The sequence below is a fragment of the Pogona vitticeps genome, chromosome 3, assembly GCF_051106095.1.
Source record: "Pogona vitticeps strain Pit_001003342236 chromosome 3, PviZW2.1, whole genome shotgun sequence".
Taxonomy (NCBI): domain Eukaryota; kingdom Metazoa; phylum Chordata; class Lepidosauria; order Squamata; family Agamidae; genus Pogona; species Pogona vitticeps.
Window position 1 is genome coordinate 221,955,143 of NC_135785.1, and position 27,976 is coordinate 221,983,118.

General features: G+C 40.4%; 1 protein-coding gene and 1 long non-coding RNA gene across 4 annotated transcripts; one reads left to right on the plus strand and one right to left on the minus strand.

Annotated features, from left to right (window-relative positions):
- Nucleotides 1-1,665: 1,665 nt before the first annotated feature.
- On the minus strand, nucleotides 1,666-21,410 carry LOC144587995 (uncharacterized). Its single transcript, XR_013543289.1, has 2 exons — nucleotides 21,291-21,410; nucleotides 1,666-13,952 (listed from the first exon to the last, which is right to left on the minus strand). It is a non-coding gene; the product is annotated as an uncharacterized LOC144587995 (long non-coding RNA).
- An 842-nt stretch (nucleotides 21,411-22,252) lies between these two features.
- On the plus strand, nucleotides 22,253-27,960 carry LOC110088168 (cytoplasmic tRNA 2-thiolation protein 1). Of its 3 annotated transcripts, none has more exons than XM_020810310.3 (3): nucleotides 22,253-22,403; nucleotides 23,931-24,751; nucleotides 26,500-27,960. In XM_020810310.3, the coding sequence occupies exons 2-3, from the start codon at nucleotides 24,250-24,252 to the stop codon at nucleotides 27,054-27,056; spliced, it is 1,059 nt and encodes a 352-aa protein (XP_020665969.3). In that variant the 5' UTR covers nucleotides 22,253-22,403; nucleotides 23,931-24,249; the 3' UTR covers nucleotides 27,057-27,960. The 3 variants fall into 3 exon arrangements, with proteins under 3 accessions (XP_020665969.3, XP_020665978.3, XP_078245956.1); XM_020810319.3 differs by lacking the exon at nucleotides 22,253-22,403 and adding an exon at nucleotides 22,550-22,846; XM_078389830.1 differs by lacking the exon at nucleotides 22,253-22,403 and adding an exon at nucleotides 22,550-22,846 and having other exon boundaries at nucleotides 23,931-24,215.
- The last annotated feature ends 16 nt before the right edge of the window (nucleotides 27,961-27,976 follow it).

Genomic DNA, 27,976 nt, shown 5'->3' on the forward strand with positions numbered 1-27,976 from the left:
TTTAGTTGACCAGGTGTAAACCCTTCCTCTGCTTGTCTTATATGTTCTTTCCCACTCACTTCACTGAAAGTGTAAATGTATATCCAGATAGGGATAATCTGTGTTTGTCTCAACTAGCCACCTAGAGTGGCCTTTTAGGCCAAATGGGCGGGGTATAAATCAAACAAACAAACAAACAATAAAGAAGTGCATTTTGATCCATTAAAGCTCTCAGTGTAATAAATCTGCTGATGTTCAAAGTGCTACAATATGTTCACTCCCCCCCTTGACAATTCTGCTCAGTTATTCTTTTGTTCTGAAATAGATATTTAATGCTAGAACACCATTTCCATTTCCCACATTAGAAGGAAAAATTTCATCTGGAGGTGCCCTGAGTTGTGGGTGGCGGCCACATTTTGGTTAAGATCCCTTTTAGAATGAATCATAAAAGAATGGAAGATTTGAATGTAGGAGATAAAGTGAGTAATAACTTAGCTGACCGAAATCACAGAATACATTGTTGGTCACTGCTGATTAAAAGACATTAATTGCTATGCCAGTAAAAGGAAGAAATCTGTACTCAGTAAATTGTTTCCAAATTAATACACATTTCCTCTTCATTTTTAAAGGAAGGGGAAATTAGCACTCTGGCTGGATGACAGATGCTCAGCCTCAAGCTACTGTACCTCCTGTGGCTCTCGTGATACGAGTTTGATTGAATATGAGCACAGCAGTGCTTTCTCTCCTTGAGATAGTCTGACAAATGTTCTTTGTGTGAAGGGGTATTTGGTTGTTCTAGTAAACAAAGCCTTTCTCCTTTTCTCCAGATGTCTGTAGATACAATAACACCTCACAGTTACATTCCCATGCAATCCGCCGTATCTCATTCTCTCTCGAGATGTGGCAATGTGCAGATGCCATCAGATAGTGTTTGCCAGTGACGCAAAGATGTTTACAGCCATCAGGCTAAATGATCCCTAGTCAAGCACAATCCACAGAAGATAAGAGTAGCTCGTTTCCTCCCACAAACTCTCTTTTATGTCAGTGGTGGCAATGAGTATGTCGAACTCTTTTCTTTGTTATTCTCTGCATGTGGAAAGCAGCCTTTGTAAAGGCAAGTCTCCTGTGGACCCTCTCCATGTGTAGATTTTTCAGGGTCTCCAGGTGTGAAGGGGGGTGTCTCCAAGTGTAACAGACTTTCTCTTCAGACTGTTACACTTCACATGTGCAGTTTGACAATGAAAAAAATCATTGTGAATCTTTTTCTGAATACCTGAATAAACTAACATTTCATTTCTAAATGTCTGTTAGCCAAATAGACACAACTAGGGCTGGGCAGGTATTTTGGATGAACCCTGAATCCAGTTGGTTTGAACTGGAACAATTCAGATCAAATCTGGATTAGATTAGTTGGAACTGGATCCAGAGTGGTGCAGATGATGTCAGACTGATTTGGCAATTCAGACATGGAAATACTGTAAATCCATACAGTGTGTTGTCAAAGTGTTGCAAAACAGCATTATATAAGGAACATGCCAGGCTGGGGTGATGAGGAAGGGACAGCTGGGAGGGGAGGCAGACTTTGCTTTTTGACAGCTGTAGCTTGCTGTCTCAGACAACAACCACACCAGCACAGTCCTTGCAGAGAGGCATTGTGTGACATCACTGAAATTATATATTCTGTAATTTATTTTTTTATTTTTTATTTGTTAGCAGCAGTTCACTGAAAGAGTTGTAGTGAGTGGTTTGAAGGTTGTTGATTGTCTTGATTATCCTGAATTTGCCTCCACTTCCAAACATTTGGTCTTGTTCGTTTAAATCTCTTTCTGTCTTTCTTGTTCATTGGTTTATTTGTTTAGTAACCAGTCTATTGTGTGTGAATCTTAACATCTTAGGTAGCAACATCAGTTCTTCTTCTATCACCATCACCACTTTGCCCCTCTAGCTTCCAAACTGGGCTGGGCAAGAATCTCTATAATATTCTCTGATAAGTTTTGAAATAACTTGTTTGGTGGTAGTTTAGTTCCATAGTTCTGTTACAGCCTTCATTGTACTGGTGCCTAATGATCAATCTTTCTTTCCCAATGTACCCCTATCCTTCTGTACTCATTGTAATGGTTGCTTCTTTGAATGAGTCCTTGAGGTGTCCTCAGTGTTATTTTAAATGCTTTTTTAAAGAAAAAGACAGTGGCTGTTCTTTGTTCTCTTATATATTTTTGTGCTTGTGCTTGAGTTTGAGTGCAATACATATTGCTTAATCTGTTGCTTTTTTCTTTACAGAGTATTTCATAGTGAACAAAGACCACTCAAATAAGTCACAAACACTATCATAGGACAGATTAGGAGACCTTGCATATTAATACATATCTAAAAGTTGGATCACACAAATTGCACTGAATTTATTTGTATGAAACTCATCACAAATAGTAAAACTAAGAAAAATTATAAAGTCTCTAAATTATGTTAAAAAAAGAAGTTATAATTATTGTTATGGAGGAAAACAGTAGAGAACACAGAAAGATCTCATGCAGTTCATTTGGAATTAAGTTGGAGAACGTCTCTCTTAAGGGGCTACCCTGTCTCCACATGTAATGCATATCTATGGAAGAAGGAGTTAGAACTATTTTTTTCCTAATTCAAAGTGATGGCAATTCCAAATTTTAATTCAAATTTCAGTCTGAATTGAATCACATCAGATCCAAATTGGTCCTGATTGAATTAGGCCTTGATATAAGTCTCCAAATTGGGTCCCAAATCAGGGAATACTTGTATGGCCTCAATCACAACATAGTGGCTAAAGGCTTGTTACATAAATTTGCCAGTGTGTAACTCTATCAGAATAAGTTTCATTCCCCAAAACATTTCATGTAAGATATGAAAGACACTTCTGATCTTTTGAGTGGTGCCACTTTGTAGCTGAAAGTTGGAGTTAAACTGGTGGGCACAACAAACAGGATTCTGGCCAAAGTCTCAGGATGTAAGTTGTGGACCGAGAAAGGACTCCTCCTTGTTCATCTTGACCAGAATCTTGCATGGTGGCTTTAGGCAAGATACTATTTGTTCTAGTTCTGCTTCTATTTGTCATGTAAAATACTATTAACTAATTATACAGCATCAAGTCAGAACTAATTTATCACAGTTCCCCTAGGATGTTGTTGATATAAGACACTCAGCAATTGTTTGCTAGTATGTAGGACTGTAGGGCACTGTAGGGTGGTGCAGCTTTCCCAAAGTTACATAGCAGCAAGCCATGTAATCCCATCAATCCTGCATGTTCCAGCTGATCTCAGATATCACTTCTCCCTGGAGGCACAGTGAGGATTTGAAATCCCAGGTCCATCTCTCTATCAGGTGCTCCAACTCCAGAGTTATACTAGCTTTTAGTTTTGATATAGATCAACTGTCAATATAACTCGGCTGTTAATCATGATAGAGCTATCTTTGGTAGTTTAAAAGGAAACTGGAGACATTGATGGAAGATACATCTATGCAGAATATGGCCATAAAAATATTGGCTTGAGATAATATATATGAAGATCTTGATACTCTATATGAATGGTTACGTCTTATACTGTAGTTTTGTTGATTTGGGGCTATTTTGTAGCTTTTCAGCTTGAGAAAATGGTGAGCAACTGGGAGGCATAATACACGTATATAAAATGCATGATGTGTAGAAAATAGATAGGGAGAGACTTTTATCCTCAAACATAACACTAAAATATAGGGTCATCCATGGAGGTTGAATGGGGAAACATCTAAGACTGATAAAAGAAAGTATTTCTTGCTGTGTATAGTTAAATTGTGTATTCACTGTCACCAGATGTTGTATTAGTTGTCAAAGAGCCTCGTGGCGCAGTGGTTAAAACGCTGTACTGCAGCTAAAACTGTGCTCACGACCTGGGGTTCAAATCCCAGGTAGCCGGCTCAAGGTTGACTCAGCCTTCCATCCTTCCAAGGTCGGTAAAATGAGTACCCAGCTTGCTGGGGGGGGGGGCAATGTGTAGCCTGTATAATTAAAAAATTCTAAACCGCCCGGAGAGTGCTTGTAGCGCTATGGGGCGGTATATAAGTCCAATAAATAAATAAAAAAAATAAATTCGGACAGATTCAAGAGGGGATTGAATAAATTCACAAAGGATGAGGCCCTCAGTATTTACAAATCATTATGGCTCTATATGGCGCAATGAACAAAACCCTGTTGGCATAAAGTTCCATGGTGTAAACCAGGCCTAGGCATCAGTAATAATTACAATGAACTGAAAGTGCCCTAACCACCACCTTCAGGTTCCCAGGCTCCCTAGGGCTCCCTTTGGCCCAGAAGAAGACTTAGCAAGCTCCAGGTGGTGCTGGTGGGGGAAGTCTTTAGTAGTAAATAGTCACCACCAGGTTTCTCCTGGTGGGATCAAGACTGCTGGCAGTGATCCAGAGGCAGATTTTGATTATTAAAGGCTTCTTTGATGGGGCTTCTGTTTACCAGATTTTGTGTGGGTTTTTTTATTCTTTATAGAATTTGCATACATATTGTTTTTAGCTTTGAATATTGTCTTTTAATTATGTAAGCCACCTTGGATTCCTCTTAAGGAAAAATGTAGGGTAAAACATTTTAAATAAATAAATAAACACACCTGTATCCTAAAGCTCCCAAAGGTTTGCCCAGTACAAAGGGGAGTCTCAGAGCCTGAAAGGGAGGGAAAGGAAGCTTTCAATTCATGTAAATCAAATATTACTGGCACTGGATCCATTTTCTGCAGCATAGCTTTGCACAGCAGGATTTCCCTTCATGACCTATAGCAGTGGTTCTCAACCTTGGGTAACCCAGGTATTCTTGGAATGCAACTTCTAGCAGCCTTCAGCACTAGCTGTGCTAGCCAGTGTTTCTGGGAATTGCTGCCCAAGAACATTAGGGTTACCCAAGGATGGGTAATACTATAGGTAATTCTATAGGTATTAGAGGAAGTGTGCGCCTTTTATCTCAGTTATTTGACTGCACTCTTCTGACAAGCTTCCCATGGGTAACTGACTGGCTACTCTGTGAGCTTGATTTTGGGACAGAGAGCAAATGTCTTTCATCTATATTTGCATTTCTATTCTGCCATAGAATGAATGGATCCACCCTTGATATGTAGTTCTGAAGCTTCCTAAGCTTGCTTTTTTATGTGAACAGCTCTGGTGTGATTTACTTCAATCAATGTAGCTGGCTGGTATGAACATTCCTAATTTTGCTGCAGGTCTATAGAAACAGGCTGGCACAATGAGTCATGTGCTTCGAAGGTTATTATTGTTTAAAAACAGTGGTAGGACTTTAATATCTGGAAAAGTTAAAGGGAATTACCATGTGCTTAAACATGCAAATATAGAACTTTATGACACAACCAAAAAATGCAAAGCAGGTTTAAAAGCCTTTAGTTGATTTGCATTTCTAAGGCAAATCTTCCACTACAATATTAATTCACATTGGAAGGAACTATTTGACAATACAGCTGTATTGATGACAGGATGGGATCAGTTTTTTGACACCAAACCTGCCAAGAATCATCACTAGAATATTAAAAATGCAAACCAAAACATATACACAGAAAGAGCAGCTGGACAGTGTTATGCAAATAGGTAAGAGGGAAAAACTACTTCTACTTGTGCAGCTTTGCAAATGACTGAGCATTTGGTGCTATGTATATTCTCTCTAATATAATGGATTGGCCAAGAGAATGAGATGTAAGCTAAGGAGTAGAGTTGCCAGGTCTTAGAGTGCCAGCTAAAACTTCCTGTAATTGCTGTGCTTTCCTGGTTCTCCAGGCAGGGAAACAATCTCAGGATTAGTGATGCTGGAAAAAAAGGAGAAACATTGGTTTTTGTGAGAAGTAGATTTGAAACCTTGGCACCAAATTCTAATTATTCCCAGCAGATGTGAAGGTTCACTGGCTGGGAGTGGGTAATCTGCATGTGGGGGCTTGCAAATGTCCATCCCTGGACCTTGCAGAAAAGCAATCTTTCCTGCAACATTCGCCCACAAAACATCTTCCTTCCTTCCTTCCTTCCTTCCTTCCTTCCTTCCTTCCTTCCTTCCTTCCTTCCTTCCTTCCTTCCTTCCTTCCTTCCTTCCTTCCTTCCTTCCTTCCTTCCTTCCGTTTTTTAACATAAAAGTTCATTTTCAACTTCTAGTGGCAATTTAAAAAAGTGAGAAAACAAATAAGAAAATGTGAGGATATAGTGGGCCCCAGGGATGTTGGTGGCTATGTTCAGACCATAAATGCCTCACTGGATACATGTCCCCACCCCACCCCTTGAAAGCCTAGCACCTAACTCCAATAGTTGTCACCTCGTACCACATCTCAATGGCTTAGTATTCGTGTTTGGGTGCTCAAATATTGCACAACATTAGTGCAATGGAAAGCCAGGAAGAAAAGGAAGGAACTTGGAAAAGAGATGGCAAGTGTATGCTGTTGGGTCCATTGGACCAAATGGAACAACTAAGGAAATGAAGTGTCAGCATTGCACCTTCTGAGACGTCTTTCTGTACAAGCCATGGCAGTAGTGATACAGGGTGTGAGGAAACAAACAAACAAGCAGATAAGCCACTTCCTCGAGGGCTGGCTATTAACCTTCCAAAAGCGCCAGAATCAATCTACGCCCTGGAAACACTCCTCACATGCATGTGTGCTATTTGTTAATTTGCATTGGGACATAATCCCTAATAAGAATGGTACTGTCATGCATCCCCAGTGACCCCTGCGTGTTTTCTCACTCAAACAAGTTCACCTTCAGACACTTATTCTTCTCCCCTTTTTCGCTGCCACCAGAGGATATTATCCTCACTATATCAATTATGAGTCTCACACTTTTGCTGCCAAATAAAACAAGATTTATTTAAGGATAAATAAATGAATCACAGAAGGAAAATCATGGATCTTCTCTTATCATTCATTCATTAATGAATGATATTTGGTGGAACGCCTACTCCCACCAAGGTCTACCCGGATCACCTGTGCGAGTCAGGAGGTGAGGCTAAGGAGCTTGACGCCGAGAGAGGCCCGGAAGGAAAAGACACGAAACCAGGCCTTCTTGGCAGTGGCTCCTCGCCTCTGGAACAATCTCCCTCTGGAGATTCACGTGGCCCCCACACTGGGTATCTTTTAAAAACAACTAAAAACATGGATGTTTATTCAGGCCCTCCCTCCAATCAATACTTGATTCTTTCTTTTTATTCTTTCTTTATTTACTTTTTATTTTATTTTTTGTTTGTAAACTGTTATTGGAGATTTATGTAATACTTTGTGTTATATTTATTAGTTGTTTAAGTTATATTGGAAGCTGCCTAGAGTGGTCGCATAGACCAGATGGGCAGGATACAAATCAAATCAAATCAAATCAAATCAAATCAAATCAAATCAACAAATAAACAAACAAATAAATAAATAAATAAATAAAATGTGGATTTGATTTATTATAAGCTTGCTTGTACTCATTTACTTTATTCAAGATCTCAATATTTTCTGACTGTCAATGTACTTCTCATTCCTTTTAACTCTTTAATACTCTCTGACTAACCAACTGTCCAATATCTAGTCTAAACACTTCCCAGTCTTCTCTCTAACTGTCTAAACTCTTCACCATCTTTTTCCTAACTGACTCTCTGTCACACTCTAACTGCCACTCTGGCACTCCCAGTTTTCTTGCCTCCGCTCCTCCTGTCCTATCTAAATAGGAGCTCTAAAATGACTGACAGGAGTGACATGTGGGCTGTCTGCCACAGGTACCCACTGTTGCCACTGGCCTGGTCTCCGCAAAATGTTAACTTTGCCCTAGCTTTGGTTAGCTTGGTTTTACTCAGATTCTGGGTCCATTAACCTAGATTATCCTCAGGCCTGTTTCAATAATCACGTGGCTGTTTCTAAGGACCGGCCCAGTGGAGGCTCAAGGGCTAACCTCCCTGTCTCTGCTTTTGGCACTGGATCTTAGGAAATGAGATGCTGCTCAGTCAACAACTCTTGTGGGAAGGAAAACATCCTACTTTGAGGGAGCTTGAGGCAATATATGCCCTACAAACCTTTTATGGGAATGGAGGTATCAGCAGGGAGAAAGAAGCACAGCTCAAGAGCCACAATGTACTACTGTTTTAACTTGACACCATGAAGAGAAGCACTGGACAATGCAGATGCAGTGTCTGTAGGAAGTGAAAGCCAGAAACATTGGAGATAAATCCACAAGAGAGCAGGGACATCATAGTTAGGTTCTTGCCCCACCATCAATTATGGGCAATCTCACCTCGTTCCATTTACGGGGCCAAGGGTGTCTGTGAAGAGAGCACCCCCCACTGGCTGAAACAAAAGTCTATGTCTCTTCACTGAAGTCATTCCTGTTTGTCCTTCTAGATACCTAGGCTAAAAATCATGGGGGGGGGGAAGATGCCTGGGTTTCACCTATCCAGAAGATTCTCCATTCCTATTCTTTTTGCCCAGATGAACCAATTTCACCAGCGTAGTGAGCTGCAGACATTTGAACTTACAGTTAAGCAGGCCAGAAGTAAGGTCTGGTTTTCTTGGGTCTAGTCCTGAACCAATTGCATTTATTCTGACCTGTTCACAAGATCCCCTGCTGATACTGCAGACAAAGCTAATGTTGTCACTTAATGACTTACTGTGGTACTTTCTGAGGCTACAGATACATTTACACTGATTATAATTCATTAATGCATTAAAAAGAAAACCAAAAAAACCCCACCAACTAACCACATTATATGCACCCTAGGGTCCCTTTACTATCCACTCCAAGGTTCAAATGTGTAGGTTTCATTGTCCTGAAACTGTGGCAGACACACCTTCTGTTAGACAATTAACTATTTAAGTTAGAAAGATCTGTAAAGCAACTTTGTACCAAGTGTGATAATGTTTTGCAATTTTGAACAAATTCTAAGTTTTCTTTTCAGAGAAGTGGGAAAAAAATCCCTGCCATATATTGCTACATTGAGATTTATATAGTGAGAGAATGTGGGCCTCTATCTTCACCAAACCAAGGAAAACCAACACATATTGCCCAGTAACGTTAGAGAAAGGATTATTTTTATTTCTAGACAATCTAGGCAATTGTACTTCCCCTCATAGTGTTGTCATGAAAGAATGAATGCATAGTAGAAAGATGGTTGCGTCCCCCATCCCAAAACAAGAGATAGAAAAATTTACAGAGCACAGTGACAACTTAAGTGTAAAAGAACAAGGTGGGTTGAAAGGACTTTTGACAGTTTTCATTAACAGTGTTGTCTAAGGGAAAATGCCTACTTTGCCATTTTTGGCAGTAAGCTAAGAAAGCAGTACAGGAGTCATAATTACTCTAGGCCCTGAGCCAAGTGGTGAAAGCATTATCATGCAAAACACATTAAAAGTCTATCAGAAATTAGAGCATCTTTGTGTATTTCCTTTTTAAAATGTCATGCTCTCAACTTAGAACTTGCTCTGACAGCCATCAGTGGAAGCATTTTGTCTTAAACAAAATAAGTTTTATCTTCTCAAACTTATTTGATATAAAGACCAGAAAGAGTTCAGTGAAAAACATAATGATTTTTATTTCCACGAAGCACCATGCAATATATATTTTTATTTGGTTAAAAAAAAAAAACTTGTAATATGCTCTCAAATCTGCTTTTATCTTTGGAAAGAATCAATTCAGTGTGTGAATTTGCTCATGCTTCCTCAAATGAAGGACATAAAGCCAATGAAAGGTGAGCACTCACATCAAACTGAAACCAATGGGAATGAAACTCACAAGTAAACATCCACACAGTAAAAAAATAAACATACCTAGATCATCTCCTCAAGTGATGCCTTATGGTAATATTCCACAAATTATTAATTCTTGAACTGTCCTCCTTAGGTTAACTAGGCTGCTCATGAGTAAATGATTAACATCTGATGACCTTTATATGAATACCTGAAATATTCTGTGTAATAATTCAGTTCTTTCATCATCTTTTGGTGAGTTCACATATTCAATTTAAATCATTACATCGAATAATACATAGATAATTTTGACTGACTTGGTATCTACCAGGATGACACCCCTCTAGGATTATCACCTGACATAATGAGATGTGATGATCCCTAGTGGTATATCATGCATTAATAGCAGCTTCTAGTTTTTTAGGCTCAGATGAAACATTATCTGTACTGTACTTAATGTTTCAAAATGTATTCCTGTAAACCGAAATTCAAGTCAGATCCAGGCATGATTTTGCCAAATAGTTTTCTTCTCCATTTAGACTGGCCTCTATTTTCCAAATAAATTGTTTATTCTGTGCAAAACTGTTGAACATTGTGTGATTTATGTGGAAATAAGCATGCATAGGAGCAGGATGTAAGACTATGCATAGTACAACAGAACCACTATGGGTACAATTGATCACAGATATTGTCTTTGTGAGAGACAATAGTTCCTAACACCGATTCTGCAAAGTCAAGGTGATGGTACATCCTACAAGGGTAAAGTGACTTGATTACTATTGATCTTAGTTTCTCTGAATTAGAGCTAGTTAGAAATTGGAAAATGTTTTTTCATGATAGGCTTCACAATTTCCCTCTCAGTGTTCTCTCCATCAGTTTTGCAATTACCCAGCCAATGTTGCCTTATCCTTCTTCAAAAAGGTAAGGCAAGATTGATTAGAAGTAAAGGTTATTGGTGAGCTAACAAATGCTGTCTCTTCTACTCTATGGTCCTTTGCTAATTCCCTCATGAACCTCAAGTTGCTTAATCTGCTTTCCAGCTCATTGTCATGTAATTGACTGCCAACTCTCTCAAAGTGATACATAACACAGCAAAGAACGCAGACTATGAATTGTCGCTGCTATTATTTTTTTATCTCTTCTTTACCATATCTACTACATGCAGTTTGAAAAACACACATAAAGAATAGGATCAAACAAACAAATGAATCAACTGTGCCCTTGCAATTTGAGAATAAACAGTCTAACAAATTGGTACCTCTCCCAACTGTATTTCTCCAAATCATTTCACCAATCCTTCAACAAATTTACTTGGAAGTAAGTTGTATTTAGTTCACTGGGGCTTTTGATTTCATATTTTCTTGAATTCAGAAAGTATCCCTGAACAGAGCTGAGAAAAGCAAAATGTAGCTTTAAAAAGAGAGCATTTTGAGGTGGACGAAATGGCCCTTATTAAGTTTCTTCCAGATCTGGGTGGATGAGCTAAGCTCTCAAATGCACAACATCTCTCCAAAGATAAAGGTCACAGTTATCAAGATACTATCTCCTGTACACCCCCATTATAAAACAACACCCCAAGATAGGGCACTAAAAGCATATTTTATTTATTTTATTTATTTAATATTGAACACTTGTCACCATGTAATGGAAATACAAATTTGTTAGTATTTCAATTTCTTGGATCTCTTTTCCTGGGGTGGGGAAGAAGAAGATTCTAGGAATGTAAAAGGAATAATATATAAATGTTAAAAATGGTTAAAACCAACATATAATGCAAACAGCAGCACTCCTTCCTTAGAACAAAGTACAGTACAAGGAAATCAAGTGGCTTAAAGCTAATATATAAAACTGGCAGATCAATACATCCCATGAAATACCTGGGAAAAGATATTAATAGCAGACCATGAGAAGAAAAGTTACTAAATACAGCTAAGTCATAGCATTAATAAAATCTGCTCAGTCACAAAAAAATATAAAATTATTATTCCACAGTTTTTCAGATGAAAGAAGGAAGGAAATGTACCAGGAACGTTACATTGTGTGAATAAAACATTCTGCTCTTTCGGCATTTTTTTTTACTTTTGCTGAGTTCTTTTGTTGTTGTTTTTGTTTAAGTAGCTTTATATTAGTTTCCCCACTGTGGAATCTTTTATACTAGCAGCTTTATGCTTTTCTCTTTATTTTTATGACTATTGTTTTCCTCTTATTTTCCTTCTCTTTGCCTGTTTGCCTTTGATTTCTTTTGCCCAGAAATGTTTGAAAGAATTGCGTCTTGAAGATAGATGCTGCAGGGGTTTTCTCCTCCCTATTGCCAGCTGAAAAATTAAATGCTTGGTAGAGGATGTTTCTGTCAGTAGTTCATTGAAACACTCCCTTCTTCTTAGCAATAAAAAAATGAAAAATAAATAATGAAAAGCCCATTTCTATAAAACAAACAAGTTGTTTCTTCAAATGTCATAAAAACACTTATTTAAAACAACAAGACTGCACTGTCCAGGGCACTCAGGGGGACAAGAGAGTGATTAAGAACCAGTGTGGTGTAGCGCTTCTGGTGTTGAGCTGATACCCAATAAGCGATGAAACTCTCTAAGGTCCCTAGGTTGGCTATTTTCACTCGGCCAGACCCATCATACTGTATAGGGAGCTGTGTAGAAAAAATGGGGAATAATTGATATGGTTGTTGTGGGTTTTCCGGGTTGTTTGGCCACATTCTTAAGGTTTTTATTCCTAACGTTTTGCCAGTCTCTGTGGCCGGCATCTTCAGAGGACAGGAGACAGAACTCTGTCTGTACTGACCAGAGTGCAGATAGAGTTCTGACTCCTGCCCTCTGAAGATGCCAGCCACAGAGACTGATGAGACATTAGGAAGAAAAACCTTAAGAACACAGCCAAACAACCCGGAAAACCCACAACAACCATCGGATCTCGGCTGTGAAAGCCTTTGAGAAAATTTGATATCCTTGGAGTAAATGTGGAGAATATAAATGTAGATGAAGTATAGCTGAAACATCACTTTGGGCAGGAAATGGACACTCAGTGATAGAAAATATGCTGTACGCAAAGCAGATCCTAGATTCAGCCTCAGGATCTCCAGTTAAAAATATATAGCAGGTAATTGCCCTCTCTTCATGAGCCTGGGAGCTGCTGTCAGTGGGAGTAGAACAGGGAAGGGCAACACATGGCATACAGCCTTAACAACTTCTAACTGTGGTGTGAACACTGTGCAACACAATAGAATTTTGGTATCACATGTGTTAAAGCACTTTTTAAAAAGCGTAAAATGTTTGTGTTCATGGCTTTTAACTTGTTTGCCACTGGGGATGTTGTTCATGGTAGATCCCAAGTGGATGAAATTTGCCCCAGATCCACCAGCTGGCCCACTTGTGGAGTAGTGAGTATTGAACAAGATGGTCTGACTCATTACACACTAGCTTTGTATATTCAAACAGTAAATGCTCTATGATGATAGTTTGAGGTCCAGAAGAAGATTTCCTGAGGACATCTAGTTTTCAAAATTTCTGAAAGGTAGCACAAGGTTTTATTTCTTGAAAACATGATTTCTAGCAATGAAAATAAGAGAAACCCATTCATCCAAGAGTCTGTTTAAGTCCAAAGGAAACAAAGTTCCAAGTCCCTATGAAAGCTACAGCGATATATTGGATAGAGTACTGGATATGGGCCAGGTATATCTGAGGCAAGATCACTGTTCAGCCATGTAGCTTGCTGAGAAACTTAAGACTCAGACATTGCATATCTCTCAATCTAACTCAGTTCAGCAAATCCTTATGAGGATAAAATAGGGAATTGGAAGAACCCATTCGAGCTGCCGCCTTGAGCAAAGGGTGGGGTAAATGGACTAAATGCATAATAAAAATAAATCAGCCTGGAGCAAGTGCCAACCAACTAGTTATATATTGCACTTAGGTTGAGTTCATGTGTGCCCATTCATAAGTGGTAACTGTCAAAGAGTCCTTATGTCTGTCTAAATCTGCAGAAAGGCAAAATACTCTTACAGGTGTCAATTGCTTCTGATATTTTGATGCTTTGCAATTCAGAGGCAAATGATGCTTTAAATGTCAACATACTAAACTGCTTCACTGGCCATTAACTCATAAATCTTATTAATTTTCACAGGGCACAGTGTAGGAAGGCAATAGATAATGAAGGTTTTGAGAGGGCACTGAAGGGAACAGGCATCTGGCTTAATTTCAGGTTCTTAGAACATACTGCCAAGTTTTTCCATAGATGACCGAGGGGCTTCTCCTGTAGAAATGACAACAAAAACAAAGTTTACCATGGATCACTGGCAGACAACGCTTGGAGAGTTTTATAACTCAATCTAGGTATGTATACTTAGAGATAAGTAAGTCTGCTCCCAGTCAAGTGCCTTACTTCTTCATGAAAACAGTACCAGAAGTTATTATTTAGTTCAATGGTCCCCAACCTTGGGTTTCCCTGTTGGACTAAACTCCCAGAAGCCTTCCCTGCTAGCTGTGCTGGCCATGATTTCTGGGAGATGTAGTCCAAGAACATCTGGGGACCTAAGGTTGATAACCACTGATTTAGATAAAATCCTGTTGCAAATAAGTTGTCCATTACTTTAAATACTTTATCAGTCTATGGATAGTCAAATGAGTTCTTAATATGACAAAATCAGGAATGCAATATGTGGGTTAACAATAAGGATAATAATATGCTATCAAGTCAATTTTGACTGATGGTGACCTTTTTCAGGGTTTCCCAGGTAAAGAATACTCAGACGTGGTTTACCATCCCTTTGTTCTGTAGATGTCCTTCAACTGTATCACTTGCTCAAGGACACACAGGCAGGTTCTACTCACAGGAGGCACAGTGGTGAATTGATCTCCCAGCCTCTGGCACCACAGCCAGACACCTGAACCATGGAGCTATCTAGCCAGCTACAGAATAATAATATATGGATTGCATACCTTAAATTTGACTAAATCACAATAAATTGTTCTATATGTAGCTAGGAAGTACTGAGGTACAATATAATGTTTGCATGAATGTGTGAATCTGTCCTGAGTCCCCTGGTGGTATGGTAAAAGCCTCAGAAATCTGTGTATTATCTATGTATGGTTCCCATTTCGAAATATAACTTCTCAGTAGGAAATGAGACAGGAAAGATATGGGAAGCTTAAATATGGAGAGAAAGGTAAAAAGAAAAGATCCTATTTATTATATATTTTTCTGTGTAATGTATTTTGCCCAGAACTGAGACCCAAGACTGATTACAGTGATAAACTATATTCACAGATGGCTTGAGAACCAAGAGGATTGTGCATATGTGTGAACATATGTGCATTTTTGGAAATGCATTGCCTCCTGTGTGTATATTTACTCTCCAAATATGGAATTCCTGTAATATCCTAAGCTGTTTCATAAAGAAGCAGGTACAAGTACAAGTAAACAGGTACACTAAGCAAGTCACTAAAGAATTAAATGCTTTTTCATGTGCTTACATTAATGCCAACATTCCCGTATCTTCCACATCATGTACTGGACATAGCCTAATATTATTAGGCTGCCAAATTAAGCCATGAAATGCTAGCTATTCTTTCCTACTATGGATGTAAGAAATAGAAATGGCATTTCTCATGTTCATTTGTACACATGGACATGAGAGAATTTGTAGACATGAACATAATTTCATGTACAAATGCACACAAACACATGCAGAGCCAATTAGCTTCTGGAAACACAAAAGCAATATTTTAGAGTTGATGAAATTTTGTTTGTTATCTGTTCAAGTATTCATTTGTGGGTTTTTTAGAAAGTTTACCATAAAAATATTATTTGTTATGTATGAAGTTTGGAGTAAATTACATTTCATCCCCTGGACTGCAAGGAGAACAAACCTATCAATTCTAAAGGAAAACAACCCTGAGTGTTCACTGGAAGGACAGATCCTGAAGCTGAGGCTCCAGTACTTTGGCCATCTCATGAGAAGAGAAGACTCCTTGGAAAAGACGTTGATGTTAGGAAAGTGTGACGGCAAGAGAAGGGGACGACAGAGGATATGATGGCTGGACAGTATCATCAAAGCGACCGATATGAATTTGACATAACTCCGGGAGGCAGTGAAAGATAGGAGGGCCTGGCGTGCTCTGGTCCATGGGGTCATGAAGAGTCGGACATGACTAAATGACTAAACGAAATGAAAACGAAACATTTCATCCAAAAGGAAAAGTCTATGAGGAGTTATGTATCAGAGTTACAATATTAGACTTACTTCCATTGTTTCACAGCATCTAAATGACCCTGCAGTAAATAACTGCTTCCATAAGCAAGGTTTTCCTACTCCTCAGATTTCAAGATTTGCTAATAAAGTAGCATTAATCCTTGTGGTGTCCTTTTGCTTGCTACTCAACTGGAAGCATCAGAGGATTTTAAACTGAAGCTAAACCTCAAAGGATTGCATTTCAGGTTTGGATTAATGTTGTCCATTATCTCTTGCCATTAAAACTTTTGAAACATGAGCCTTATACAGAGTGCATGACATAGATGGAGATCTTATGTCTGATACAGAGACTGAGTATTTATGTTACTAAAATTGGATCCCTGCACCAAAGCTTCATGATGGCTCTTAGGAAGGGCCAAAATGAGGTTATTTTAACAAACTCCATGACACTTTGTCACTTTCTTCCTTCCTAATAGGAATATGGATGCTCTTCTTTTCAAACAGATTTATACAACAATGAACAAAAACCTCATACAATTAACCATGAAGGAAATGATATTGAGTTTTGTATGGATAATGCATCAGAAATGACCTTAAAATTTTGTTTCCCGCAACTTCTTTCCATTCAACTATACAGCATCTTTTTCCCCCACTCAACTACATTGCATCTCAGGGATGTGGTGGCGCTGCAGGTTAAACTGCAGAAGCCTCTGTGCTGCAAGGTCAGAAGTCCAGCCGTCGTAAGATCGAATCCACGTGATGGAGTGATCTCCCGTCGCTTGTCCCAGCTCCTGCTAACCTAGCAGTTCGAAAGCATGTAAATGCGAGTAGATAAATAGGTACCACCTTGGTGGGAAGGTAATGCCGTTCCGTGTCTAGTCGTGCTGGCCATCAGACCATGGAAACTGTCTACAGACAAACGCTGGCTCTGTGGCTTGGAAATGAGGATGAGCACTGCGCCCTAGTTGGACACGACTGGACTAAATGTCAAGGGGAACCTTTACATTGCATCTCCTCTCTCTTGAAATTAGACCTTCATTGTGAGTAGCTTTGGAGGAAAAATGAAAGTTTAAAAAGTACTGTGGGATACTTGACAGTGCAGGTTGATTTATGAACTTTTCCAATAATTTTAAAGAGCATATTCAATTCTTTTCAAAACAACAACAAAAAAACTGGTCTATAAATGTGGGATATAAATGTGCTTCTGTACCCATCATTCAAAAAAGCCAGGAAATAACCTAATATTGCTGCCTAATAACGTGCCTGTGTTGCCAGCAGGAAAAAGGATACCAAGCTTTACATAGCAAAGGGCAGTTTGAATGTTGACAACACCAATGGCAGCAGTCAACATGGTCTACCTTTCACACTTATTGAAAAACAGCCCTGACAATTGCTTTGTGTTTGGGTGAGAAGTGGTTAACTGATGAAAAAAAGGAGCCAGCTTCTGAGATTTTCCCTTACTTGATATCACTTTGTGAATGCTAGTGGTGCTGGGGGACTCCTGTTCAACACCTTGACCATCAACCTGTGGGGTGTCTTGGGGTTCCACCATTCCCCATGCTATTTCCCATAAACATGAAAAACCTGAAAGAGGCTGTTCAGAATTTTGTGGCCTGGTACCACTAGTGTAATGATGATACAACTCCATCTGCTTTTTAAGATCTTCCAGGAGGTCCTGGAGGCCCCAGTATGTGGTCAAACACCCTCCCCCCATCAATTGCACCATAAAATCTACAAGAGATAAAATATTTCATTTAAATGTACTTTTGCCTTTTTGTTGTTGTTGTTTAGTCATTTAGTCGTGTCCGACTCTTCGTGACCCCATGGACCAGAGGACGCCAGGCCCTCCTGTCTTCCACTACCTCCTGGAGTTGGGTTAAATTCACGTTGGTAGTTTCGATGACACTGTCCAACCATCTCATCCTCTGTCGTCCCCTTCTCCTCCTGCCTTCACACTTTCCCAACATCAAGGTCTTTTCCAAGGGCTCTTTTCATGAGATGGCCAAAGTATTGGAGCCTCAGCTTCAGGATCTGTTCTTCCAGTGAGCACTCAGGCTTGATTTCCTTTAGAATGGACAGGTTTGTTCTCCTTGCAGTCCAGGGGACTCTCAAGAGCATCCTCCAACACCACAATTCAAAAGCATCAATTCTTCGGCGGTCAGCTTTCTTTATGGTCCAGCTCTCACTTCTGTACATCACTACAGGGAAAACCATAGCTTTGACTATTCGGACTTTTGTTGGCAAGGTGATGTCTCTGCTTTTTAAGATGCTATCGAGGTTTGTCATCGGTTTCCTCCCAAGAAGCAGGCGTCTTTTAATTTCGTGGCTGCTGTCTCCATCTGCAGTGATCATGGAGACCAAGAAACTGAAATCTGTCACTGCCTCCATATCTTCTCCTTCTATTTCCCAGGAGGTGATGGGACCAGTGGCCATGATCTTAGTTTTTTTGACGTTGAGTTTCAGACCGTTTTTTGCACTCTCCTCTTTCACCCTCATTACAAGGTTCCTTAATTCCTCCTCACTTTCTGCCATCAGAGTGGTATCATCTGCATATCGAAGGGTGTTGACATTTCTTCCGGCAATCTTGATTCCGGCTTGGGATTCCTCCAGTCCAGCCTTTTGCATGATGTATTCTGTATATGTTAAATAAGCAGGTGGACAATATACAGCTTTGTCGTACTCCTTTCCCAATTTTGAACCAATCAGTGTTTCCATATCCAATTCTAACTGTTGCTATCTGTCCCACATATAGGTTTCTCAGGAGATAGACAAGGTGGTCAGGCACTCCCATTTCTTTAAGGACTTGCCATAGTTTGCTGTGGTCCACACAGTCAAAGGCTTTTACATAGTCAATGAAGCAGAAGTAGATGTTTTTCTGGAACTCTCTGGCTTTCTCCAGCACATATTAGCAATTTGGTCCCTAGTTCCTCTGCCCCTTCGAAATCCAGCTTGGACTTCTGGGATTGGGATGTAGATTGATCTTTTCCAGTCCTCTGGCCACTGTTGAGTCTTCCAAACATGCTGGCATATTAAATGTAACACTTTAACAGCGTCATCTTTTAAGATTTTAAATAGTTCCACTGGAATGCCATCGCCTCCACTGGCCTTGTTGTTAGACAAGCTTTCTAAAGCCCACTTGACTTCACTCTCCAGGATGCCTAGCTCAAGGTCAGCAACCACACTATCTGGGTTGTCCGGGATATCCAAATCTTTCTGGTGTAGTTCCTCTGTGTATTCTTGCCACCTCTTCTTGATGTTTTCTGCTTCTGTGAGGTCCCCACCATTTTTGTCCTTTATCATGTTCATCTTTGCACAAAATGTTCCTTTAATATCTCTGATTTTCCTGAACAGATCTCTGGTTTTTCCTTTTCTATTATTTTCCTCTATTTCTTTGCATTGTTCATCCAGAGTTAGTTTTTAAGAAACTGTATGTGACCAGCCTGTCACTTCCAGTTTTTGACTAGCCAAGGTGCATGTATTGTATTTAAATGGGAAATGGTTCTCCCAAGGTTTCTGAGACATATGAAGAATTGAGAGACTATGATGCAGCCCACCAAACATTGGAGATGGGTGAGAAACAAGAGTTCCCAGCCCCAGAGGTTGCCTGGCCTGCTATAAAACACAAAGAATTTTTAAAAAATCATGCTTCTTAAGGATACCCATAAGCAGACACCAGGCGTCTTTCTTTGGCTTATTCATCAAGGGCTTCTTCCAAGCGATAATGTGACTTAAAACATCCTTAGAAGTGTTGTGTGTCATGAGATCTTTCATGGCCATGTCAATGGCACAAAGTTAGTTCAGGAGTGTGAGGCTTTTGGCTCTCCATGTGTATTGGAGTTCTAACACCTGTAATTCTCTATCACTGGCTAAGCTGGGAGTCAAAATATTTGACTCAATTTGGTGTTCATAGAAGAATACTGTTCTTTTTCACACAGAATTTTTAAACTGATGAAACTAAACACATAATGACTATAATGTTATTTTTAATAGAATTTCAACTGTCTAAGAATGCACTGTAGATTCTAGAGTGAAATTGATTGTCGGACTTAGTGAAGATTGTTTTTTAAAAAAGCTTTTTTGCTGAATTGTGTACATATGAGGTTTTAAGATTTAACTTTCCCACGTACTCTGCTCAATTTTAGGTAGGACGTGGAAATGTTACATTTTTAAACACAATTCCCAGAGGCCTGCCTGATGAAGAAACAGTATTAAACCACTATTTGGTTGGTTTAATAAAGGTATCATAATAAATTTTGGAATTTATTATGTGCTGGCACAGTTATCTCAACTTTCAATGTAAGCTTGTTATCAAGAGTACTATAATGTTTTCCAGGTATCCTAGAGGTACATATTTTGGGGTTTTGCATAATAAAAATAAAACAAGAACAAAAGCAAAAATATTGTAGCATCTTATAGAGTTAATGTATTTATTTTAACAGGTATTTTCAAGAGTTGTCAGAGGAAGTGGACTGTAACCCTCAAATGTGGCAAATGAGAAGAGCATAAATAACACAGAAAATGAGTTTTCAAAATGCTAATTGGATCAAGAGAATCATAGTGGAAGAAGGCATTTGGAGTGTAAAAAGCCCAATCACAAGTGTTTTAAGGGCAGCCGTATGCTACCCACTTATCTGAAAGTACCTCCCAATGAACTCAACACAATTTACATCGGACTTGACAGGTATAAGATAATGGTACTACAAATTATCTATGCACTACATATTTTAAAATACAGTTTTCTGCACATTTTGCTGAGAGTGAAAGTAAACATGCACTGCACTTCCTAAAGAAATTCTGAATAAATTAAACATAATTATTTTCTTTCATACTGATATTAATAATTAGCTTCAAAACGGGAAATGGAAAGAGCTGCCCAGTAGAGCAATGGCAGCACCTAGTTGGCTGATTCTTCTGCTCCAGAAGCACTACAGGATTGCCTTTGACATGAATGAAGAAGTCTCAAAACATATTTCCCAATCTGTAAGTGTTCCTGGGACACAGTAGTTGGTCCAGATTCATTTCCCATTTACTGTACAACTATAATTCAACCTAACTGTACCTTTCTTATTTTAATAGTATCCAATTTTAAGAAAATGTTACCTTGCTTTTAATATGGTTGCAGTAATTAAACATTTAATCTAATCTTCTTCAATGAACAGAAGCATGCAATAATGAATGTACATATAATATAAACTGCTATAAGACGGTATATGAATTCTCCCCTACTCCTTTCAGTGTTAATGTGTATATATGAACTATCTCTGGCAATACTGTAACCAGAGCTCCCTAAAAGGATTGTTAATTGCTACACAACATTCTGAATTATGGTGGAAACAACACTATCTCTCTCTATTCTTATTCAAGCTTGTGGGGGGAATATTAGCAGATAATTTTTGTACCTTGGAATATGTATGGAATCTGCAAAGTACAGCCCTCCTAGTCTTCTTGTATTGCTCCATTCTGTTCAGGACTGATAGCTGCAATCCAGTAATGCTAGGGCATGCTTACTCCAGCTCTGCTATAAACAGTGAAAAGTAATCTGCAGTGCAATCCATACAAGTCTGCTCAGAAGGAAATCCCATTGAGTCAATAACTACAACACTTAACTTCTCTCATAGATGAGATACATTATTTTTAATGGCTTTATTGAAAATGTAAACATTTTTGTACCATTTTCACTTTCTATAAACTGTATGCATGTTCCCCCTTTTCAAGAAAATATCAACGTCTTAAAGTAGATAAACCATAGCCTTCAGTTCTTCCAACTATCTGTTATCTCCTGTTAGCTGATAGAAAATAAAACAAAATGTGACATAAATAATAAATAAGCTACACAGTGTAGTAGACACAGGAAGAATGGAAGGCTATGATTTGATTTGATTTTTTTAATAATATGCTGTATTGAAAAAAACAGAATATATTACATTATAATTGTAAAAGAAAAACATACAGCTAAGCTGTTTTCCCTTTTCAAATATAGATATTTAAAAGCTATTTAAGAAGCATGGAAACAATACTAACTTAAACAAACGCTCTCTAACAACAGAAACATCGGAGGATCGCATTAGACATTCTTGCTGCAGCATCGCAAGAAAAGCTGGGCTAACCATCTCATTTGAAGGAGTAACCCCGCCCCGCCGTCCCATTGTCCGACGCCAGGTATGGGTAAACAGCGCGATGCACCTGCGTGATCACTCCAAGGCCTGGGAGACGACGCGGCCCCTTTAAGAGCTCCTTCCCCCCCCCCGTCCTCTCTTCAAGGGGCGGCAGCATGCAGAGGAAGAAGAGAAAAGGGGGGAGGGTGGGGCTCGAGGTCACGTGCCGCCGGCCCCTGCCGAGGCGCTCCGCGGCTGCAGGGTCACGTGATTCGCGGCCTCCCTGCACTCGGCGCGGCCCGGCGCAGAGGGCGGACGCCGAAGCTGGAGTGGGCCTCGCACCGGGTTCTGGCAGTTGCAGGCAGAGCTGAGCGAGCAAGGGGTGGCAGAGGCTTCCTCAAGCGCCTACTGCCGCGGGTGAGAAGAACGTGTTTGAGGCGGCCCTCAGCTTTTCGAGCGGTGGGGGGGCGAGCGGGTTTGGTTCCAATGGATTCCTTTGGTCTCTTGGAGGAAATTGGCCGGCCAGGCCTGGAGCCGCCGGGGACGGAGATGCCGGCGGGGATCCGTGACGTGGCGCTGAGGAGGCGGCCTGAGGGACCGTCTCCGAGGGGGGGGGAGGAAGGAGACTGCGCAGTGGCGCCTCGTTCACTTCCTCTGCGTCGTCCCCCCCCCCGTATTCGCCTTCACGAAAAAAAAGTGGGACGCTAGGTGGATCGCTGGGGTCTCCAAGGGAGGAGGGTCTCCCTCTTTAATCCCCTCCTATTCAATGGTTAAATTATAAGGGTTGTCTCCGAATGCAGTGATGGACAGAGTCTCCTCCCGCCTTTACTTTTCTAGCGGTCCTAGAAGTACAGTATGGGGTAAAATTTACTGTATTGAGGATGTATATGTGCCCATCGCAAGGAATAAGTGCCTAGTTTTCTCTTCTGTACTGGGAAAAACACATTTTTCTAGGTTTTTGCTTTTCGCTCGTGTGTATAGTTTTCAGTACAAGTCTGTCGAGGTCCTGCTTACCCTTTTCCCCCCAAAATAAGCCCTAACCTGAAAATAAGCCCTAGTATGATTTTCATGATGTTCCTAATATAAGCCTTACCCCCAAAATAAGCCCCAGTTAATCTACCATTGTAGATTATGACATGGCTGTATTTGAATCAATGTAGATTGTTGTACATAAAAAATAAAAAAAATAAAACAATCCCTGAAAAGAAGTCCTAATGCATTTTTGGGAAGCAAAATTTGATATAAGACCCTGTTTTATTTTAGGGGAAACGTGGTAGTTGGGTGGTATTTATGTGATGATTGCTTTATTCTGGAATCCCTTTTAGAAAAAAAATAATTGTCTACAATTAGTTAAATATTAAAAACGAAATTCATGGTTGGTATTAATTATGCACAGTAAATTGTGTGCTTTAAGCTAGACTTGCTATTTTGAAGGTACAGATATACCTTTAATTTTTATTGGAATACTTTATGTCACCATATCTTTTGTAAAGTAACATTGAAACATCCGTTTACCTTTGCAGTAAGAAAAAATTGAGGGTTTATAATTTAATCCTTTCCTACTTGGAATTATTAATACTGTAATTTTATTTGCAAACAGGGCTAATTACTTTTCTTTCTATCTTGCCATATCTATGTGTATTAAAGATATATGGGGAAAAATAGTTCTGTGCTGGTAATTTTAATAAGGTATTGGAATTGTATGGATGGAATTTTTGTTGTTGTTTAGAGCATCCATATTTTAAAAAATTTCCTTAAGGAATGCTTTTCTGGTCCTCAGCCATAATATAGTAAGATGGTTGTCTACTCTCACTGTTATGTTTGAGGAAATGGGCTTGATCCATGAGAGCACATATTAAAATATTGCTGTTAGCCTTTTAGACACTGCATTGTTTTTGTCTCTTGGTTTTATTTGTGTTTGTTTTGTCTGATGTGCTTGCACAGATTCATGGATCGAAAACTACAGACACAAGAAGAGCAAACACACATCTTTGGCGTTTGTACATAACTCCATGGTACTGAGACTCTTGAACAGTTTTCAAGGTTGCATACAGGACTGGTTTTGTGCTGCAAAAACAAGGCATCTCACGTGCTGGCCCAGGAGGACACATGCCGGGAACTGTAGTCTTCTGTTTGGCCCCTCTTCCTCGACCCACGGCCAGGGTCCACTCAGCTTGCACAGCACCGGCCTAGGACCTTTCAAAGGGAAGCCTTGGAGGGAAGCAGCAAGTGAGTGAGTTTGCTTCCTCCTTGTCCTCCAAGAATGCCGGCACCTGTTCTGTGTTCGAGCTGTGGGGCTCAGCGTGCTGCCCTTCGCCGGCCCAAGACGGGCCAAGCGCTGTGCCGGGAGTGCTTTGTGGCAGCCTTTGAGACTGAGGTGCACAATACCATTGTGGCAGCGCGGCTCTTCCAACCAGGCGAGACAGTGGCCATTGGGGCCTCGGGTGGCAAGGACTCCACAGTGCTGGCTCATGTACTGCGGCTGCTGAATGAGCGCCATGGCTATGGTTTGCACCTCCTGCTCCTCTCTGTGGATGAGGGCATTGCCGGGTACCGGGATGACTCACTGGCGGCTGTCCACCGCAACCGGGGCCGGCTGGACCTACCGCTCCACATAGTCACTTATCAGGAGCTGTATGGGTGGAGCATGGACCGCATTGCTCGCCATATTGGACCCAAGAACAACTGTACTTTTTGTGGTGTCTTCCGACGACAGGCACTCGACAGAGGTGCTGCTTTACTTGGAGCAGATAAGATCGCCACAGGTGGGCTCAAAAATGGGGAGGGGAGTCAGAGGGAACATCACTGTACCAGGAATATGTGTGGAAAGGCCATTTGGGATTCCTAGGGAGTATGCAGAGCAAAACAGAAGTCTCTGAGTATCTGCAGAGTGCTAACGTGTACAGTGCTTTTCATACAACCTTTTAAGAGCATCTGGGCTTGAAGAAAGTGAAACTCATGCAACTGTGATCTACTGAAACCTCAACAAGGCTAATATATTAATTACAATTGAATTTTTTATTTGTAAAGTGATCCAGGAAGGATTATGGACCTTGTCCTTTTAGATGTTTTGCTGCATAAACCCCACCAAGCATGGCCACTAGTAGGGCATTATGGGATTTATCGTTCCAGACATTTTAATTGTTAAAGCTTTCATATCCCTGGTCTAAGTCTGATTAGGGATAATATATAGTGCCGTGGCAGTCCTTTGTAGGTATTCTGAGAAGTGAGCCTTGGCATGTATACCTTACTGAAACAGTGACATCTACATTGGCTTGCACATGTCATGAGAATGGCTTACGGTCGGATTCCAAAAGGTTTCTTGTATGGAGAATTAGTGCAGGGAAAGTGCCCCAGAGGGAGACCACAGCTGCGATATCTGCAAGCGGGATTTGAAGGCCTTAGGAATGGACCTCAACAGATGGGAAACCTTGATATCTGAGCATTCAGCCTGGAGGCAGGCAGTGCAGCATGGCCTCTCCCAATTTGAAGATACACTTGTCCTGCAGGCCAAGGCAAAGAGGCAGTCCTGAAACCAGCAAAATCAGGGAGCTGGACAGGGGACATACTGTATTTGTCTTCAGGGTGGAAGGGATTGTCACTCTCGAATTGGCCTTCTCAGCCACACTAGACACTGTTCCAAGAACTCTATTCAGAGCATATTGCCATAGTCTCTTGAGACTGAAGGATTTAGCTTTATTAAATTTAATGGCACTGCCTAAAGCAGTCTTGGAGCTTTATAAACATCTGGGTAGTTATAGTTTAATTTTACTGGCATTGCTATTGGTAGCTGTGTATTCTGAATGTGGCAGTGACTGAGGACCTATTGGGCATGAACAATGGGGAAAAACACTAAAATACTGTAAGCAGAAGCTAGCTTTCAACTCCCTAGGAGTCTTCATCAGGCGGGCATTATAGATGTGAGGGTGGTGTAGAAAAAATGTTCCAAAATCCATAGCCAGGTGTGCAACCCAAGTCTGTAATGCACAGCCTGATGAAAAATCTTCTGGAATTAAAAGGATAGATTTAATTTAAATCAAATTGATTTAAATAATGATTTTAAAATTGGATTTTTGACAGTTTAAATAAAAATGATTTAAATCAAGTTAGTTTTTTTTAAAAAAAACATTGATTTTTATCCACTCTGATTAAAACCTAGTGTCTACTGATAAAGGTATCACCTACTTTTGCTTTTGAATTGCTTAGGAGGACCATATATATACTTTCCCCCTATCTTTCTTAGTGATAGCACATACTTTTTCAGAATATACATTATATATACAAATATACAAACAGTTCTCTGGCTCTGCAGTAGAGTCTGATCTAAATTGTGTTGTGGAGCAGAGCTTGGAAAACTGGTCTATGATAGCAGGGGTATTATGGAAGGTTGGTAACTTCACTAAACTCTGTCCTCATGTAAGGTTTGGATTTCCTGCCTGCACATATTAAGATAAAACAAAAAGAGTATACTATCGGTTTGATTAAATCTATTGCTTTTTTATTCTGTTTCCAGGTCATAATGCAGATGATGTTGCTGAAACAGTGCTGATGAATTTCCTGCGGGGGGATGTAGGGCGGCTTCGACGCTGTGCAGAGATTCTGACAGGTAGCGAAGGGGCATTGCCACGCTGTAAGCCACTCAAGCATGCCTACGAAAAGGAGATTGTGCTGTACGCGTACTTCCAAGGCTTAGACTACTTCAGCACTGAGTGTGTCTATGCTCCTAATGCCTACCGGGGCCATGCCCGCACCTTGCTGAAAGACCTTGAAGCCACACGATCAAGCGCAGTGGCTGACCTGGTACACTCTGGTGAGCGGCTGGCAGTGCGTGGGGATATCCGTATGCCCACACAGGGCACTTGCCAGCGTTGCAGCTATCTCTCCAGCCAGCCTCTCTGTAAAGCATGTGTGCTGCTTGAAGGGCTTAATCGTGGTCTCCCAAGGTTGGCCATTGGCAAGCCCAGCCGCCTGCAGAAGGCTTTGCTGAATGGGGAAAAACCACAAGACAACCTGCAAGGAGAGGAAGATTCTCGGCAGGCAAGCCGGCACCTCAGAACTATAGACTTTTGATTCTGGCCATTTCCCTGGCTCAGTTTTCTGCTAAGATATGCTTATGTTGTCTTAGATCATTCCAGAAGTCACCGGTTTTATGCTTTAGTAATAATCTGTGTGGATCAGGGTGGAGAGTGCTAGGCCTTCCAGATGAAGCCGGACTCTCCCAACTCCCATCAGGGTTGGCTAAGATTGCCAGCAGTGTGAAATTGTGGGAGTTACAGTCCAGTAGTAGTATGAGAAGAGGTAGGCAAAGTGTGACTGCATTTAGCTCCAAAGATCCCAGTGCCAGCCCCCAAGTCTCCACAGAGCACTTCAAACCCCCAAATATTCAATTTATGCCCCCTTCCCACAAATTGCTCCCTGAGAAGCCTCTGGGGCCACCATCTTCCCTCTCAAACTATTCTCACCCTCAGACTGTTAGTTTTAAAGACTTAAAAAAATTAAAAAGGGGGTATAATGTTTGGGAGTGTTGGAGGGTGTGTGTGGCTGTCCAAAGCCCAGGGTAGGGCAAATATGGCCCCACAGATTCAGGGAAACTGCTCACCTGGATATAGAGGGACACAGGTTTTCTATTCCTCATGTAGAAATTGGTCTTTTAAATTAAGAGGCAAGTACATTTGTGTCAAGAATGGGGAATAGGTTGCTGCCCAGAAGCTGGACTGTGAGCCATATGATTCCTCACTTTTGGCTGTACTAACTCAGGATTATGGGAGTTATGATCCAACAACAATTGGAAAATCAATGTTCCCAGTCCCTAATTTATTCTCCTTTAGCCATTGTCAGGTATGGATACAAATACAACAGGCTGGAATATTTATGTTGTTGAAAAGGCTGTTCTCCATTGGACAAGGAGTGATTGGGAGAAATTGCTTCTAACATAATCAGTTTAAATGATATTAAACTTGACTTTTGAACCCCATCCAGCATTTGTCTTT